The following is an 18,978-nucleotide window of genomic DNA, read 5'->3' on the forward strand; positions in this document are numbered from 1 at the left end:
TATCAAAAGCCTAAGAAAAAACTAGAAACGCACAATCAGTAATGAACCCTGAGTCTAAAAATGAATGAACATTATTGGTGAACATAAGTAGCTGTATGAATGAGTATAATTTGCGAAATTCATGCTGGGAGGAATAGAAAAAACTGGCTTGATTCGAGAAAGTTGAGGAGGTTGTTAAAAATTATCTGCTAAAGTAATTTGCAGGGTATTGATGTCGAGGAAATGGGGCGATAGATGGTTAGTGTGAGTGGCCAGATTTGTAAATAGGAACAACTGTCCCTGTTTTGCAGTCTTTGTGTAGACAGCTTACGTTATGTGACTTGGTAAAAAAGGAGCTGAATAAAATAGAGCAGTATTCAGTAGTGTTCTGAAGAAGTTTTGATGTGATTTCATCGACACAACAAGACGATGATCGTTTCAGTTGACTAATGATCGTTCTGATTCCGGCGGGATCAAAAGCAAGGGGTCCATCGGGGAAAAATGAGCATGAGGGAAAAGCGGGTGTTTTGCTGTTTTCAGAGCGTTTAGCAGCTTTTGGCTCTCTGATTGTATGTGGACTATCGGTTAGGGCTACATCTGATTTTAGCTTGGCGAAAGAGCCTTTTTTCTTGTTGGATAGGCGTATTAGATAGGTGTTGTACCAGGGGGCGTTGGATGAGTGATGGATCGTTTTTAGTGGAATATTGAACGTCGGACTCCGTTACCAAGTCAAGCATGGCACTGAGTTTCGGTTTGCCGTCCCCACAGGGGTTCGTCCAGTCTTTGCATGCCTGAACGCGGACGGCAGGTGTGTAACAAGAGCGGAGTCTCGCCGTGCAATTGCAGGACCAAATGAGGTGACGTAAATCAACGTTGCAGTCATCAGGGCCAGTAGGGCAGCCAATCCTCTTTCGGTGCCATCGACTCAAGGTGTCTGGTGAACACGAACTGCTGGTTCGCGCTTTGTGAGCAAGAGCCTGGCCCGGGCAAGGGAGTCCAGAAGGGATAGGAGGGGCAATGCCATGGACAAGGTATCGCCCCTCCGCTAATGTTTTATGCGCAGTCTCTTTACTTATTTATTTATTTATTACAAATACCTGCAGCGCCCGGAGGCATTATTGCAGGTGAGGGGACACAATGACTTCTGCTCGTTTCGCCGAAAGTACAAAGGATAACAAAAATAAAACTACAAATACAACTACAAAAATAAAACTACAAATACAACTACAAAAATACAAATACAACTACAAAACTTTTGCACATTCTCTAATGATATGAGCTGGCGCTATATGTTTAACAGTAGCAAACGCGTCTGACAGCGTCCCACATACACTAAATGCTGCGTGTAACGTCGGCAATTTATACATAACGGCTGCGCTTCAAAACCTGCGCCCACTCGCTGCAAAGGAGATAGCCCGATAAGCATAATCATTCATCATCATCATAGGTTAAATCACCAGTAAGGGGTATTTCATCTCAGCAGAATTGGTCGACATTTGCGATGTTACTTACTTGTAAAATTAGATAGCTGATTGCAATAATTAGCAAAAAGAGCTAAAGGGAAAAAAGGAATAAACTAGCAACTCATGGCTCAAATTTGTAGTAGCTAGCTGCTCACAAATTAGTATAAATCTAGCTAAAATAGCTGAATTCTCAACCCCATCGAAGCAACGTTGCGATGAGTTGCGTTGCGAACGTACTAGTCTTAGCCCGCATTGTGGACAAGGGCCACCACCACGTATTGAACAGTGACGTTTATAGTGTGCAAAACTGCTCCTTCAACCAGACTCTACAACGAGCGGTGTCCCCAACAATGTTAGCTTTGAATCTTCGCACTTTAGAGAAGCGCTCATCTCGTTCTCTTTGAGAAGCGGCGAAGCTTATGTGTCAACATGCTATAAGGAACACACTCTCACCCCTAAAATTCAATGATTTATATGAGGTAAGGTGAATTATTATGAACACACATTCGGAAATTACATGAGATGCCTTTACACTTCTATTAAATTGCAGCAATAAGGTATCCTTTTTGTCTGGACCTTTGGCGGCTCGTTTTCGCACGTGTTATTGTATGTCTGCTACGCACCTCAATACACAGAAGGAATGTAACCAAAAAATATATCGCCATGAGCGGTACCTATTGCGAGCTACCCAAAATGGCCCACGGCAGGTGGTGAATGTCTGTAAAAAATCTATTAGTGGGTTTTGAGGAAAGGACATGGCGCAGTAACTGTCTCACTTCTCGGTGGACACCTCAGCCGCGCCGTGAGAAAGAGGAGGAAGGTGGGAGTGAAAGAAAGCGATAAAGAGGTAGGGGTGCTGCTGAAATACTTTTATTGCCTCGAAATAAGTCGCAGGGAGGTATGATTGGACCGACTCTCAAGGGGCCGGCCCTCACGAACACTAGGTGGAGGTTTCTAGTACGGGACCCCAGTGGCGTCGGCCGCCGCCCGGGCACGCTCAACCAGGGCCTCTTCAGTCTGTAGGCCATAGCAGCCGAGCAGGGTCGCCTTCCAGTCCTACCGGGTGGGGTTGAGGTAAGGTGACGTAGTGGAGAGCTCCGGAATCATTTCGAAAACCTGGGGATCTTCAACGTACTGCTGTGCACTGACATCGCACAGCACACGGGCGCCTTTTGCGTTTCGCCTCCATCGATACCAGGCCGCCGTGGTCTGATTCTGATACTTGTACTCCGGCTTAGTAGCCGAGCGCTCTAAACACAAAGCCACCGCGGCAAGTGGGGATACTTTTAGCACAAGCATGTAGTGTCACAGCACTGAAACAACAGTAGACAGTTACTGCACTTTTCTGTTCCTCATAAAATTCGCAAAGGAATAAACAAATAACAGAATGCTCGTGAAACACAGTATCATTTCGGTATACTGCAGGATTAGGGCCTTTTAAGAGTCGTCCGCTGCGGCTTTCAGTGCGAAATTATGATTTCCTCTTTTCAGAGAGCAAACGAGTTGGATCCAACGCCCGATTTCCACGCCACTCGGACGGCAGCTCATTCATCATTTCCACAAACGTGGGCATATTTACCTGCTGGAACTAGACAGTCACGCATGCTGCTCATCGCTCAGCAGAAGCCCCTAGACTATCGCTACGACGGACGCGATCACCATGGCATGAAACTCGGCCAAGAAGACGACGGCGTAATTAAAAGCCTACACTCATCCCAAGGCCTTTACTCCGGGAGAAAGTACGTCAATAAAACAGTTCACAAAGGAGATAAAAACGATAGCGAGATGCTAGGGGAGAAGGAGTACGATGAAGATATCGAGCGGTGGCGTCAAGACTACTGGAGGCGACGCCGTTATGACCGCGGTGAGTACGACGACAACGACAGGGAGGCCACCACGCAGGAGCACAAAAGGAGGCGCCAGCGTCAAACCCGTCGTAAGAGTAAAACAGTTGAAGACCACGGCAACGTTAGTGGAGGCGGTAAGCGTCGACGAATTCAGCCGTACCGTCGGCGTGGCCAATACGTAACGGCCCCTGCACCCGAACGCGACAACAGGAGAGCTGGGCGTCGGGGGCGCAACGAGGATGAACGGCGACTAGATAGGGACAAGTTCGCTGGCGAATACGCGAAAAGGTTGCCACACGTTCGTAGTAATGGCCGGGAGCGCATATATAGCACGCGCAACATTGACAGCAGGGAGGAATACTACCCGTCAATCAGGCAAGGTTTGTCCATGACGACCATTCTAGGAAGCAGTGACAGCTACAGAAAAACGTACACGTCAGGTATGATCCATGACAATTTGCCTACAACAAATCGGGCTCTGGAAAAGGAGTCTCAACAAGGGCACAACAACCACTGGAAAGAAAGGGACGTGATTACTGAAGCGTTTGCCGATGAATTCCCTCGGAAGGAGCGCATCTCGAGAAGGCGTCGCACGGATGAAGACCAGGAAGAGAACCGAGACGCTGTACTTGACACTATTCGCGTGAGACACGAAACGGGGTCACGGAAGGCACCGTGGAATACAGAGGACGCCAGCACGGAGCATGACGAGACTCTGGAAACGAGCACCGAAGAAGACCCCGGAGGCAAGAGGGAAAGGACGAGAGAGGAGACGTCAGATGATTGGTACGGTGACGTTGGGGGTGAATTTAATGGACTTGCACCCTTTGGCCGACTTACCAAGCGCTAGTGGGGTGACTTTTTTTTTCAGGACTTAATATCCTCCAGTGACGGCAGTCATGTTTCAGTGACACCCTTTTAAAAATAAATCAATAAGCTTTACTCATTTTTAATGGCAATGTGTCTGGTTCAGTGGTAAAAAAAACGCCAGAAGAGCAGCAGCCGATTCAGAGAGAACACACAACTAAGAAAACCGCTGTGGGCTAACTGCGAACTGTCTTTAGTTAAAAAATGCATGGAAATTTTTTGCATAGGCAGTCTTTCGCTACAGAGCACGAACTGAAACGGTACAATCTTGGTACTGAATATTCAAGATGGCAAGTCATTATTACAGGCATTAACGCGATCTTGCTATTTCGAAGCCGCGATAATTTTGTGTGTGCCCACATTTTTACGGTTAGTGCCTAACACCGAACTTTAGAAAACCGCCTGCCCCAGATTTTAGCGCAACCATATCCTCGCGTCTATTTCTGACGTTTAATTTATGCCTTTGAAGGCGATTATTGTTGCACGAAATACTCTGGTATGCATATTGTCACGTAGTAGTGACGGCAGTCCGTCGTGCAAGAAGACAGCGAAGAGGGCTTCCAAACGAAACTCTTTATTAGGTTCAGTAGCGCCCACAAAGAACTGAATGACTCGGCGGCGGCGTAGCAACGAGCATGATCAGCGGTCGTCTAACAGAATGCCCGCCGCTCTCGGTCGGGGTCAATTTAATGCTAATAGGAAACTTTCGAGATAAAGCGTGCAAAGTTCCAAGAACATTCTGGACCAAAGTAGAATCAGCTCCGCCTGGTTGCGATCAATCGAGACAAATATGGTCGCGTCTTGCATCCACAAATAAAGTAATAAAGCGGCGTGGCGGCAGCCTTGAAGAATAAATAACCAAGCAGTACACAGATTCGCGGCATTACTTCCCTCTCAGAAAAGCATCCACTCGATGCTTTAAAAAAAATGTGACTGAAAACAAATAAAGTGGGCAGTGTGCAATAAACACCTAGAATGGAAAGAGCGTCCTTTATCGCGCAAAACAGGGCTTTAGTCGGATGATATGAACAACTTCTGGTCGTACACGGCATCGCTGGGATGCAGTCACTTCCTCAGGGACGACTTCATAGTCCAGTTCAACTAGCCGACTAAGAACCTTACACGGGCGGCAATAGCGGCAGAAAAGATTTTAAGGCGAAAGCCATTAATGGCTCATGCTCCCGGCCGAGATCCTGTCCGTCTGTTACATCGCCAACCAGAAGTCACGACAACGTAAGTGACGTCCTACCGCCCGTCCGCTCAGTTCCGCAGCAGAGCGTGCTAACGACTACGCTACTTCCTGCCAACGTATATGCAGTTCTTGTCTAGGATGCTGAAGAGTGTTTGCGGAAAGGTTTCGAATCAGACAGATGCCTCCCAAACGCCCTAAAGTTCCTCCAGCATTTAAGATTCACAAGTAATTGTCTACTTAATTAACATCTTAACCACACATCAGAGACACAACCATCAAAACCGCGCTAAATGCTTTCGCCTCGCTGCACTTTTGGTCATGCAGTGGGCTTGGCAGCATCGCCCGGAGCACGATGCTAAACTTCGTGCTTTGCTTCGTACAGGTTTTGCTGGGACTGCTCGGAAACACCGGCGGCAATCCTTCACCCATCGACGGTTATGCCTGCAGGGTGACATCAGCAATACTGCTGCAGCACCTGCCTGATTGCTCGACAGACGGGCTGCATCTGACAAGACTACCGCACGTGGAGAACTGCGCTGTGACGTGCACGTTGGAGCGTCCGTACGGCACTACAACGACCCCAGTGACATCATCTGAGCCCTATAAAATCCCGGTCTGTCCCTCGGCGCCTTCCAGTGGGCTTGGCAGCATCGCCCGCGAGCACGATGCTAAACTTCGTGCTTTGCTTCGTACAGGTTTTGCTGGGACTGCTCGGAAACACCGGCGGCAATCCTTCACCCATCGACGGTTATGCCTGCAGGGTGACATCAGCAATACTGCTGCAGCACCTGCCTGATGGTGAAAAACGACCTTCTCATGATTCTCTCAGAAACAATTGTTTTTCTGGTGGTGCTGCCGAGCCCTGGCCTTGTTAGTCAATGCGTGACAGAATCGTTGCGCGTTATTTGTTTGCTGTTAAAACTCAGCGGCGACGTTGAGGAAAACCCTGGTTCAAATGCCGATAAAATAGAACAAATTCTTCTTACTGTCACATCCATAAAGGCTTCCCAGAATCTCTTAGAAACAGGTCTGCAAAGTATGCAAAGCCGGCTTTCCGAAATAGAAACTAGTCTTGCCTCCCTTCAGCTGTACAATAAAAAGGTACAAAAATGCGAGGAAGCCTTGAGTGCAATGGGCAAACAGTTAGAACAAATGAACAGCAAACTTGATGATTTTGAAAACAGAAGTCGCAGGAACAATATAATCATTTTTGGCATAGAAGAACACGAAGGCGAAAATACTGAGGAACTTGGAAAACGGGTCAAGAATGACATATTCAAAGGCACTCTAGGCATTGATGTTAGATCTATCGAGCGTATCCACCGGCTAGGAAAAAGTAACGCAGATCGGGCACGGGCTGTCATACTCAGATTATACGACTTCTCCGAAAAGCTAAAAATCCTTCAAAACAGCTTCAAACTGAAAGGTAGCGACTGGTGAATCACCGAGGACTATTCCGTACCGGTTCGTGAAGTACGCAAGAGGCTATGGCAATCATCCAAGATAAATCGAGACAACGGTGATAAGGTGGCTCTGATATTTAATAAACTAAAGATAAACGACGACCTGTACACGTGGGACAAAAGCGAAAACAAGCGAGTGCCGCTAAAGCATTCCGAGCGTGCACAAGCCAAAAGTGCCGCAGGAAGCAGCGACTGACGACAGGCTTCAGCACCATTTACACTACTATGTTTCAATGCCAGAAGTATAGTTAACAAAACCGATAAATTTGAAGAACTGTAGTTGCTGTACTCACCGGATGTAGTTGTAATAACAGAAACATGGCTACATTCTGATATACACGACTCAGAAATAGTTCCCAGCTCCTACGCCTTGATCCGCTCAGACCGCGATGGGCGAGGAGGCGGCGTAGCCATTGCAATAAAAGAGAACCTCGTTTTCCAGAAAGAATGTGGCATACCAAACCATGAAAGTGTCTTGTGCACTGTTAACATTAAGGGCAACTTGGTACTAGTGGGCGGTATATACAGACGACCGAATGCACCAATTGATTACCTTCTTCAAATGCACGACTTCGTTCATAGCAAATTTAACGCTCGCGCAAAATTCATCGTCACAGGCGATTTCAGTTTGCCAGGTATCGTCTGGACGACCTTAGCAGTAGGAAAAAACGAAATAAATAACTGCGAAAAGCTTTTGGATATAATGTTTAGTTTTTCGCTATCTCAAGTGGTAAATGAGCCAACGCGTGTCCAAGGAACCGCAATTTCCGTACTAGATCTAGCCTTTGTGTCTAGTTTTCTCTGTCCTGAAATTAGTGTGGAAAACGGGATTTCGGACCATAAATTGCTCTTTCTCACTTTTCCTCACCTGCGCCACCCCGCTGATCGTAATCACTAACTCTTTCGTCACTATTAAAGACTACAGCAGGGCAGATGATGTAGGCATTATAGATCATCTAGAATCAATCCTCGACAGTTTTTCTTGTACAGATTCCCGCTGTGTAAATAACCTATGGCTACAAGTAAAAGCAGCGATAACAGAGTGTGAGGAAAAATTTGTACCTACAAGGATGTAACGAACAAAAAGGAAAACCCCGTGGATTACACGTAACATCATTCATCTGAAACAAGGACTACAGCGTATGCGCAGAAGAAAAGGAAATAGTTTTCAGATAAGCGAACTTGCGAGCAAACTAGGACTGGAAATTAAGAACGCGCGGGAAATGTTCTTCTCAACAACTTTATCTAATTTTATTACTCGAGATCCAGGAAAGTTCTGGCGGTATTTATCGAGCCCTGAGCCCCGTGTATCACAAATAGAAATAGACGGTAGAGTGGTTACAGACCCTCATATTATCGCAACTTCTTTCAATCAACATTTCCAGTCTGTTTTTGCTCGTGAGTTTGCTACAAGCGCTATCATAAGTGAGCCACAATCACTGATGCGGGATATCGTGATTACCGAGACAGGTATAGTGAACTTGCTTTTGCAGATTGATGTCAAAAAGTGTCCTGGTCCAGACAACATATAAAATTTATTTCTGAAGCGATACGCGGAACAACTGGCCCCGTTTCTGCACAAAATTTTCACACTATCCCTAGAAACGGGCGCCATTCCGTCCGACTGGCTATGTGCAAAGGTTATTCCAATTCACAAAAACGGCAGCAGACTATCTGTAGATATGTATAGACCAATTTCATTAACTAGCTGCAGCTGCAAGCTATTAGAGCATATAATCAACAAATCCATAACAACGTTTTTGGAAGAAAATAACTTAATTTACAGCAGACAACACGGCTTCAGAAAAGGACTGTCAACAATCACTCAGCTATTAGAAATAACAAATGATTTTGCACAAGTGATCGATTCCCAGCTTCAAGCAGATGCCATTCTAATCGACTTTAGGAGGGCATTTGATCGTGTTCTACATTCTAAATTAATCGACAAGCTCTGTACTATTGGCATTAACTCAAAAGTAATAACCTGGATAAACTCTTACCTCACAGGTCGCACGCAATATGTTGAAATGAATAATGCACAATCCGAACGACTGAACGTTTTCTCCGGGGTCCCACAGGGATCCGTCTTGGGACCGATCCTTTTCCTTATATATATAAACGATATCCATGCCTGCGCTGAACCTGGAGTAACAATAAGGTTTTTCGCTGACGACTGCGTTCTGTACACTACGGTACGTAGACCGGACGACCAGTTAAAATTAAATTCTTCTGTAAATAACATTGCCAGGTGGTGCGAAACATGGTGAATGGAAATTAATATCAACAAAACGTCTTGCATCTCATTTACCCGTAAAAAAGTGCCTCTTGTATATTCCTACAATTTATCAGGATCTAACATAATGAGGGTGGATACGGTGAAATATTTAGGCGTTACATTTACCTATAAGCTAAGCTGGAACACGCATATATCCAACACGTGTGCAAAAGCATTCAAACAGCTGGGGTTCCTCCGTAGAAAACTGTCAGCAGCTCCTCCTCATGTAAAGTTAACAGCCTATAATACCCTCATAAGGCCCATCCTTGAATACGGCACCATCATTTGGAGCCCCCATCAGTCTTACCTCAGCGATCAACTCGAAAAAATTCAAAATAAGGCCCTCCGGTTTATTTATTCCTGCTACTCACGTCATTACAGCGTATGTTCCCTGCGAGCTAAATCGCGTATCCCTACCCTTGCTTGTCGGCGACGCGTTGCTTCGATGAAGTTTCTTTTTATTCTTTACAATGATCGCATAAGACTTGATAAAAATCAGTACATCAAGGCACCTTATCATCGTTCGAAGCGATTAAACCATGAAAAGTGCATCAGACCCATCCCAACGCGATGTAACACATATAAATTCTCATTTTTTCCGTTAGCCATTGAAGAATGGAATAATCTGCCTCACGCATTCATGAACGACGTCTCTCTTGACATCTTTTTGAAAAACGTAGCCTTTTTTTGAAAAACAGAATTTACAATAAAAAGAGCAAAAGAGCATCGTGTTGACCTGATTGTATCGCTTCGTGGTTTCGTCGTTCTCCTTTCCAGTGTTTTAAATGCATCAAAATGAACGTGTATAGCAATGCACATGTCCTTTGACCGTTGATGGTGTCAGCCTATTTGCTATGGTCTTTTCTACTGCAGGCGCATGTTTTGTATCTCGTGTATGTTATACTGGATATGCTATTGTTTGTATAATTCTTCCATTATTTTGCCCACTCCTGTAAGAGCCTAACTAGGCTTACAGTATGCTTAAATAAATAAATAAATAAAAAAATTGCCCCCGTGATTTTTACTCAATCCGCGGCGGCGAATGGGCGTCCAAACCCAGACTCGGTCTCCTAGATTGTATTCGGCGTTGCATCTCCATTGGTTGTAGCGTCTGGCGTCGGTCCGCTGCTGGACTTTGATCCGAAATCGGGCAAGTCTTCGGGTTTCTTCTATGCGTTGAAGGTTGTTGTTGTTAGCCTCACACAGACGTTATCTTCTCGGTGACGTCAGGCGGCATGGGTTTTAGCGTGGTCATGGCCTCCCTGTCATGAACGAGCCTAAATGACGTCATCTGGGTGGTCTCCCTCCACCCCCCCTTCCAGGCCAGCGTTCCAGGGGGCAGGGAGTTCGAAGGGGTCTCCATTTACGGTGCAAATAAAAGTTGTCGTCCGTCCGTCCATTCATCCATCCAATCATCCGGTAGCTTGTCTGGCTTTAGCGCAGGATGGCTTGCTCAGTTCCGCCCTGAACGCTGTTCTCTGTCTGTGATCAGCACATCGGGGGCGCAGTGTCACAGAAGAATGCACTCCACAAAAAATTTGTCGACTTCTGCGGCTGTTGATTATAGGTTTTTATGGCGGACGGGCGTCTAGCCATGGCCAAAAACCGTCATAGCGAGATGTGTTTTTCGACGGCCTAAGGTGGGGTCAAAGACCCATTTTTCATGCATTTTCACACCATGTAAGACGAGCACCATGCCAGGGAAAAGCTTGTATCTATTGTATCACCAGTGGGTACCCGGCGGCACTGGGGATCGAACCTTACGCATGCAAGGCGGATGCTCAGCCACTTCGCCACCGCTGCGGTTCTGCTGCTGTTCCTTTCGCTAGGAATTTTTCCAAGGCGTAGTGCGTCAGGGAGTCGCTATTGTGATCCACTTATTTCTAGACGTTGACATTGGGAAAGGGCCAAGCAGGTCCATGCCGATCTGCTGGAAGGGCCTTGAGAGGGGTTCAATAGGGTTCACAAATCCTGCTGGCCGGGTGGCACCGGTCCTTGGTCGCTGATAATGTCTGCAGGTTTTCACATACTGCCGACATCGGCGGACAGTCGGAACCAGTACTACTTGTATTGAATCAGCGGAGGGTGAGAGAAAACCCGAGATGTCCTGCTGTCGGCTCGTCGTGTGAAACCTGTAAAACTTCTTCGCGGTGAAAATCAGGTACAACAAGGAGGTAGGCTGTTTTGATCGCTGCGAACTTCTTCAGGAGGACATCATTCTGTACACAGAACGAAGACAATCCTCTCTTGAATGAGGCGGACGGTGAAGAAATCTTGCCTTCCAAGTACTCGATGAGGCGTTTTCAGTCTGGGTCCGAGCGTTGCTGCTGTGCAGAAGAGCTGGAGCTGATGGGACCCAGGAAGGCGTCCTCACCCTCGGCCGGCAGCATTACATCTACAGGGGCTCGTGACAGGCAGTCGGCTTCAGAGTGTTTGCGTCCGGACTTGTAAACAACGGCAACTTCAAACTCCTGAAGATGCACGAGAGGCGTGCGGCGGGGTCCTTCAACCTGGCAAGCCAGCACAGTGCGTGGTGATCGCTGACCGACCCGCCGCGATGGCTCAGTGGTTAGGGCGCTCGACTACTGAGCCGGAGTTCCCGGGCTCGAACCCGACCGCGGCGGCTGCGTTTTTATGGGGGAAAAACGCTAAGGCGCCCGTGTGCTGTGCGATGTCAGTGCACGTTAAAGATCCCCAGGTGGTCGAAATTATTCCGGAGCCCTCCACTACGGCAGCTATTTCCTCCTTTCTTCTTTCACTCCCTCCCTTATCCCTGCCCATACGGCGCGGTTCATGTGTCCAACGATATATGAGACAGATACTGCGCCATTTCCTTTCCCCCCTCCCCCCCCCCAAAAAAACCAATTATATATATCGCTGACCACCATGAACGGTTGGCTGTACAGGTAAGGGAGGAATTCCGACGTAACCCAGATGATGCCAAGGCTCTTCTCCGTTGTCGAATTGTAAGGCTCGGCATTGGAAAGGGAGCGGCTAGCGTATGCCATGGCGTTCTCCAGCCCGTCGGTTTTCTGAACGAGGACGGCGCCTAATTGCACGCTTCTTGCGTCGGTATGAATTTCAGTCTCGCTGTTTTCATCAAAATGAGCGAGGATCTGAGGGGACTGTAAAAGGCGCCTAAGGTTCCTTGAAGGCTGCTACTTGCGGCGTTTCCCTTTTAAATGACACGTCTGCCTTTGTCAGTTTGGTCAGAGGTTCGGCGATGCACGAAAAGTTTTTCACAAATCGTCGGTAACACGCGCACAGTCCGAGCAATCTGCGCACTGCCTTATTATTGGCCGGCGGCGGAAACAGAGCAGTTGCAGTTGTTGTCTGCGGGTCTGGGAGTACTCCTTCCTTGCTAGCGATGTGTCCCAGAAACAACAGCTCTTCAAAGACAAATTGGCACTTCTTTGCTTTCAAATTCAGACAAGATGACTTGATTGCCTCTAGTACTGTTCGAAGCCTCTTTAGGTGCTCTTCAATGTTCAACGCAAAGAAAACAACGTCATCTAAATATACCAGACAGTTATTAAGGCGGAAACTTGGGCTAGTTGGAAAGCGTTTTAAATCTTTTTTGCTAGCGCTTAGTGAACACACGAGACAAAGAACACAGCTACACAGGACAAACGCGCCTTCAACTGCGGCTTATTAGAGGAACATTCAATATAAGACTTCTCAAAATGCTGATACTCACGCGCAGTAGCAGCGCCATATCTTCAGGAACATTTATTTTTTTTTTGCATTTCGCATTTCGAACCTTCTTTATCATTGCACATAGCCTCGAAAATTTCACGTTCCGATTGCATTTTTATTGTACCTGGAATGCTTGTTTCATGAAGGATTGGTGTGCAAGGTACAGGGTCAGGGTCAAGGCCAGGGTATGGGGCCACGATTTAAGGTTCTTAGTTCTGTTTTTTTAGCATACATTGACCAAAGCATTGCCGCGCGGATTAACACTGACAAAGTTGAACGCAATTTTAGATATGTTGACGACTACCTTGCAGTAATGAAACTAACACAGTCTGACAAACCGGAAGATGTGGTGAAAAATGTGCTCGATGTTTTTAATTCATGTAGCCTGGGTCTAACCTTTACAACATAAATCCCAAACGAAGATAGGCTACAGTTCCTTGATATATGCATTAGGTTTGAAAAGGCGCGTGTTTGCTAAATGTATACCAGCCGAGGACAAACAAGAAATTCTCAGTTATCGATCGGCGCACTCTAAACTTGTGAAAAGCGGTATTGCCATGAATGCCTTCCGCGTTGCTCTCCATAAGTCGTGCGAGCATTGCATCACCGAAAGTGTGACACTGCAAAAGTTTCGTTCAGAGAACGCAGGGTTTCCAGAGGAAACTGACATCTGTTGCGGAAAAGCTCCTGAAAGAAGTGAGAACTCGGAGGCAACAAAACTGTGAAAATCCGCAACGACGGACTCAACTTGTGGCTATGCCGTATGTGCACAACGTGTCGCACCGTCTAAAAAAAAACTGGCGAAAAAGTGTGGCGTCGACCTTGTGTTGACTGCCCCGAAGAAACTTGTGTTCTTGTGCCCACTGGGGAACGGCGAGGCAAGGAAGCCAATCTGCACTACGAACCACCAAAAGAAGTTCGTACCGTGCAAAATCGGAGTTGTCTATAAAATGCCGATCACTTGTGGCAAAGCTTACATTGGGCAATCAGGACGATGCATAAATGAGCGACTGAAAGAGCACCGCTTGGCAACGAAATCCATGTAGTTCCCAGCAACGTTAGATCTTAACTAAGAAGTATAAAATATGGTGTACCGCAAGGGTCCATACTGGGTCCTATGTTATTCCTTCTCTATATTATCGACATTGTATTCATACCAAGCACGCCAGAAATCATTCTGTATGCGGACGACACTAGTGTTTTTTTTCTAGACCTAATTTATAAACTGCAGTTACCTATAAACCTATGGCTGACGAATTTGTCACAGTGACTTGCAGCCAACCAACTAGCACTCAATGTTAATAAAACCAAAAATTTTGTATTCCTTTCTAGCTACAGACAAATTCACCTTGCTAATCCAAAAATTTTTCAGTCTCGACCTTTATAGCGTGTTATGGATGTAAAATTCCTAGGCGTACAATTCCACGAAAATCTCCGCTGGACACTACCTATTCAACGCATTAAGCGTACTATAGCACAATGCATTGGAATGCGGAACAGGCTTCGCCCATTTCTAGCACTCCGGCTAAAGCGCCAGCTTTATTTAAGTGAAGTTCATTTCAGGTTGCATTATTGTTTGCTTATCTGGGGAGCCACAGGGAAAGTAAATCTTGAAAGCCTTTTTTTATTACAGAAGAAATCTATTCGCTTTATTGAAAATTTATAAAGATCTGACTCCACATCTTCCTACTTCAGCAAGGACCGAATACTACTTAAACATAATATTATGAGCAACTGTCTCAGGTGGCTTTCTTGGAACTCAGAGCCAATCAGCAACAACATTTTTTATTAACGACTGGTCCAACACGATATGAGTTTAAACGCACAAATATACAGAAACCAAGGAACAGAACAAACTATCGTATGCAGTCTTTGAACTGGCGAATCCCAAACCTTTTGACCTCCCATCCCGAGTTAATATTATGGAGAAATCTTCCTCCCTCTTTGCCTTTCGCAAGTTGGCGAAAAGTTACTTTCTGGAAAATGCACTATAGTTTTTTTTTTCCGTTTCCATCTTTCTACTGATCGCACTTTTGTTTTATTTTCTATGTACACAAATAGTTTTTATACATATGTTGGATCTGTGTCTGCTCTTGCACTGCTGTGTTCTGTGATTTTTTTCTTTTGTTTTTCTATGTATACAATTGGTTTCTATAGATACATTTATCTGCCTTCTCTTCCATTGTCCTTTTCTGTGACATTTTAGACGTGTTTTCTGATTAACAAGAATATAATTAATGTTTATATTAGAAAGTTGTGTTGTACAAATATTTACATTGTGATCATTATATTGCTATGTAAGTGCATACAAGTGCTCCTTGCTTTTCTGTTCGAGTGCTGCTTAGGACCCAGTCAGGCGGATTGATTGTCGCCTTTTGCCCTCGGCACCAAGACACTGTGTTGTCTCAATTTCTTGAATAAATAAAAAAATAACGGCGGGGGGGAATCTCGCTGCGTACTGCAAACGCTGTTTTATCGAACGATACCCTCTAGACCCTCACCCTGCACCTTGCTCACCAATATTTCAATAAATAAGCATTCTAGGTACAATAAAAACGCAATAGGAACGAGGAATTTTTCGAAGCTATGTGCTGTGATATAGATGGTTCGATATGCGTCAGCACCCCGCCTGTCAGTCTATAAAAAATAATGTTCCTGAAGCCTGGCGTTGCTACTGCACGTGTGTGAGTATCAGCAATTCGAGATGTCTTATATTGAATGTTTTTTTAATAAACGGCAGTTGAAGACTAGCGTTTGTCCTGTGTAGTTGTGTTCTTTGTTTCGTGTGTTCACTAAGCGCTGGCAAAAAATGATTTTATACCAAACAGATATGCCACTTTAGGCCTGCCAGCACTGCGTCCATTACTCGCTGAAACGTGGCTTGTGTAGAACAGAGGCCAAATGGCATCACCTTGAGCTCAAAGACCTATCCGGAGTGATGAATGCGGTCTTCTCGCGATCTTTTTCATGGACATCAATTTGCCGGCAGCTGCTTTTCAGATCTATCGGTGAGAAATACGGGCGATACAGAGCTGGTCTGTGTCGTCTATGCGGGGAAGGAGGTAGACGTCCTTCTTCGTTATGTTGTTCAAGCGGCGTTAACCGACTGAGAATCTAAGTGCGCCGTTTTTTCACTGTAACAACCGGTGCCGCCCAGGGGCTCTTCAATGGCTGGATGACATCGTCGCGAAGCATTTCTTCCACTTGGTGCCGGATGGCTTGTCTTCCTCGCGGTTACACACGGTAGGAGCTCTGGCTTGCTAGTCGTTACAATACAATGCTTGGCAATCCGCATTTGTCGGACCTTCGGCGATTGGGAGAAGCACTAGCTGTAGCTTCGAAGCAGATTGCGTATTTGGTCTTGTCTGTTCCGGGGCAGGTCTTGGTTTATGTCGAAAAAGTTCTTGTGGTCTCCCTTAGGTGAATCTTCTGGGACTCGATCGGAGAGCGCGAAGGCGTCACGAACGTCGGGTAGTTGGCCGAAGAAAGCAATCGTCGTTCCTTTGTTAACGTGCCGGTATTATTCGTTGAAGTTCGGGACCAGCACTTTAGCTTGACCATTGTGGAAATTGTTTTTCTGCAGCGCAGAGGACAAAGGACGAGGCAAGTGCACAGACACGGCGCTGTGCAGTGTCTGTGCATTTGTCCCGTCCTTTGTCCCCTGAGCTGCTGAAAAATAATGTCACATCAACTTGCCCAAGCTTCTGCAGCATTGCGTAAATGTGCAGTGTTTCTTTCAATGTCGATTCCTCGCTCCAGAAGCAACTCGGTGTTCCCCTCGATGGCAGTTTCTATGCTCTTGGCATCCGAGGCACCTACGGTGACCATGACGCTTTATCGGGGTGGGACGCTCACTTGTTCATCGACGATACTCAGGTCAACATGGTGCTTGATAGTTGTCGTCCGTCGAAAGCGTGATGAGCTTAGATCGATGTTCGCTGATAGCCTAATGTTCGTTTATAAAATCTATGTCCAATATTACGTCGCAAGAACAAGGCTGTAACACTACGAAATTCGAAGGATAGTTGTCTTTTGACAGTCATTCGCGCTGTGCTTCTTCCTGGTGGCGTATTGAGGCGTACTCCTGCGGTGTGAATTTGTGGATCATCCCAAGCTGTCGTGACTTTCCTGCGCAGCAAATGTTCCAATCATCTCTTGCTATTCTGCAAGATGGCAAGGGCTCTTCGCGGGCTTGTTGGTGTGATACTTGAAACATCATGAAAGGTTTTTTGTACAAAAAAGACGACACATAGAAAAACGACGACAGGACGAGCGCCTCACGATGGTCTCATGCAAAGCGTCAAGGCCTGTGTTCTTTATTTCATAGAAGAAATGTGATTTATGCTTTATGAGGGTTTAACGTCTGATTCAATAGTGCTGGTTACCAACAGGCCGACAGAACGTTCCCGCAGTGGGGTGAAAAATTTCAGGGTCTTAAAGTGCCTCTTTGCCCTATGTTTGTACGCAAGCAAATTGTATACGCCTTAGCCTACAGTGTGTTACGTTATGGTATTTGCTGCTTTAATTTCTGTTCCGCCTTTTGGCGAAAGAAGGTCAACATCATTCTGAAATCTATCCTTAAATCAGTTTTATATGGTAAGGCGCGAAATGAAGGTAGTAGCGTTTTTGAACTATTACACATGCCTGACTTCTCTCACCTTTTTTCTGAATCAGTAGTTTTTAAGCATATTTGGACAAGCGATTTTTGTACACCATATATTCCGGTCAAAGATCTGCGAACTCGTGATCGTTTTCTCGTGCCTAGATTGCGAACCCGGTACGGCCAGCGTCTGCGAAAACATTATGTTCCTTCTGTTCTCAACCGGTTACCTAAAGAAATGTTTCTTGCTAACTCCAAAAAAATAGTGAAAGCTTGCCTTTACAAATTACGTTCTTAGCTCCAGCACTCGGTTTTACTATGATTTTACATTTCTCTTCATTTTCTTTGTTTGCTTTCTCTCCGCTTGTGTGCATTTTTGCATCCGCGCTTTTCGAATTCATTTTAGTTTTCTCACCCCCCTTTTTGTTTTTTGTTTGTGTGCTCGGTGCATGTGTTTTGTGCCGTCTGCTGCCGGGCGCTGCCTCTCAAGCCTTCTAAGGCTTTGGCAGGCCCGCATTTGTATTGGAATGAGGAAATAAAAAAATGTATTATTATTATTATCCCTAGATCAAGATGGCACCCGATTTTTTTCACGGTATAACCGATAAAAGATTCTAGTGTGATATTTCGGAGGTTTCGAATGATGTCACGGGTTTTCCTTGAGTACGGGTACGATTGTCCGGCTCAAAGTTAGAGCGCCTGTTGCTAATGCCACACTTACACGTATACGTGAGAAGGACAATATTGCGTGCTTCAGTGAGGATAATGAGCTTGCTTAAACGCTGCCGTGAACGCCTGAGGCTGCGGTATGGCGCTGTGAAACGAAACCAGTGCCAAGTTTTCGGAAGCTGAAAGGGAATGAACTTCGCCTTTGGTGATGGAGGATGGGCACGGGGGCGCTGTGGGAGGAGAGTAACAATTTTGGTAAGTTGATGCCTGCTGATATTTTTCGGCTGACCAATTACAAGCAGAAGCTTATGCATCGCGGGACAAACAAGGGATCGGGCATGCAGAAAAACGAGAATTTGAACACCCCACTTCATTGGTGCCATAGATGGAATCCAAACAGTTTTCGGTATGTACCCTAGACAACACTTGACACACGGAAAACATGCTTCTCTAGTGCCAAAGCACTACTCCGCACTGTCCAAACCCACCACCAATCTTGTTCGAAGCTTCGCCTCGGTGGTGACCTTGATCAACCTGCAAAAATAAAATAAAATTGCCGCGACTGTGCTTAGAACCCGCGGCGGCGCGAACAAATCAGCTTAACTGGCCAGTACACAAGAGCACTATGGTGTCGCCGCAGCCGGCCACACCTCGTGTTAAACTGCGCATACTCTCGATAGTGATGATGATGATGATGATGATGATGATGATGAGGAGGATCATACTCGGGTGCTGTGCATTGCATATCATCGTCCGCATTAACTTCCAACTGCGGCGCGAACAGAGCGTAACCTGTGTACGCTGTCGTCGCGAGATGAGCCGACAACCCACCGCAGCGAAACCATGAGCCAACCATGCTAAATACACGCTTTCGCATGTCTGCTCGGTTTAGCTACCGAAAAAAGGAAAACCATGAGCAAACCAGGC

At 46.0% G+C, this 18,978-nt stretch overlaps 1 protein-coding gene across 1 annotated transcript in view; it reads left to right on the top strand.

Annotated features, from left to right (window-relative positions):
• Positions 1-4,146, top strand: part of LOC144134588 (uncharacterized) — a 184,010-nt gene extending 179,864 nt beyond the window's left edge. Inside the window, exon 7 of the mRNA XM_077667478.1 lies at positions 2,934-4,146. Within this exon, the coding sequence (XP_077523604.1) occupies positions 2,934-4,139 (1,206 nt within the window). The 3' untranslated portion in view covers positions 4,140-4,146. The remainder of the gene's footprint in view (positions 1-2,933) is intronic.
• Positions 4,147-18,978: the final 14,832 nt, after the last annotated feature.

The sequence above is a fragment of the Amblyomma americanum genome, chromosome 5 (assembly GCF_052857255.1).
Source record: "Amblyomma americanum isolate KBUSLIRL-KWMA chromosome 5, ASM5285725v1, whole genome shotgun sequence".
NCBI classification, from domain to species: Eukaryota; Metazoa; Arthropoda; class Arachnida; order Ixodida; family Ixodidae; genus Amblyomma; species Amblyomma americanum.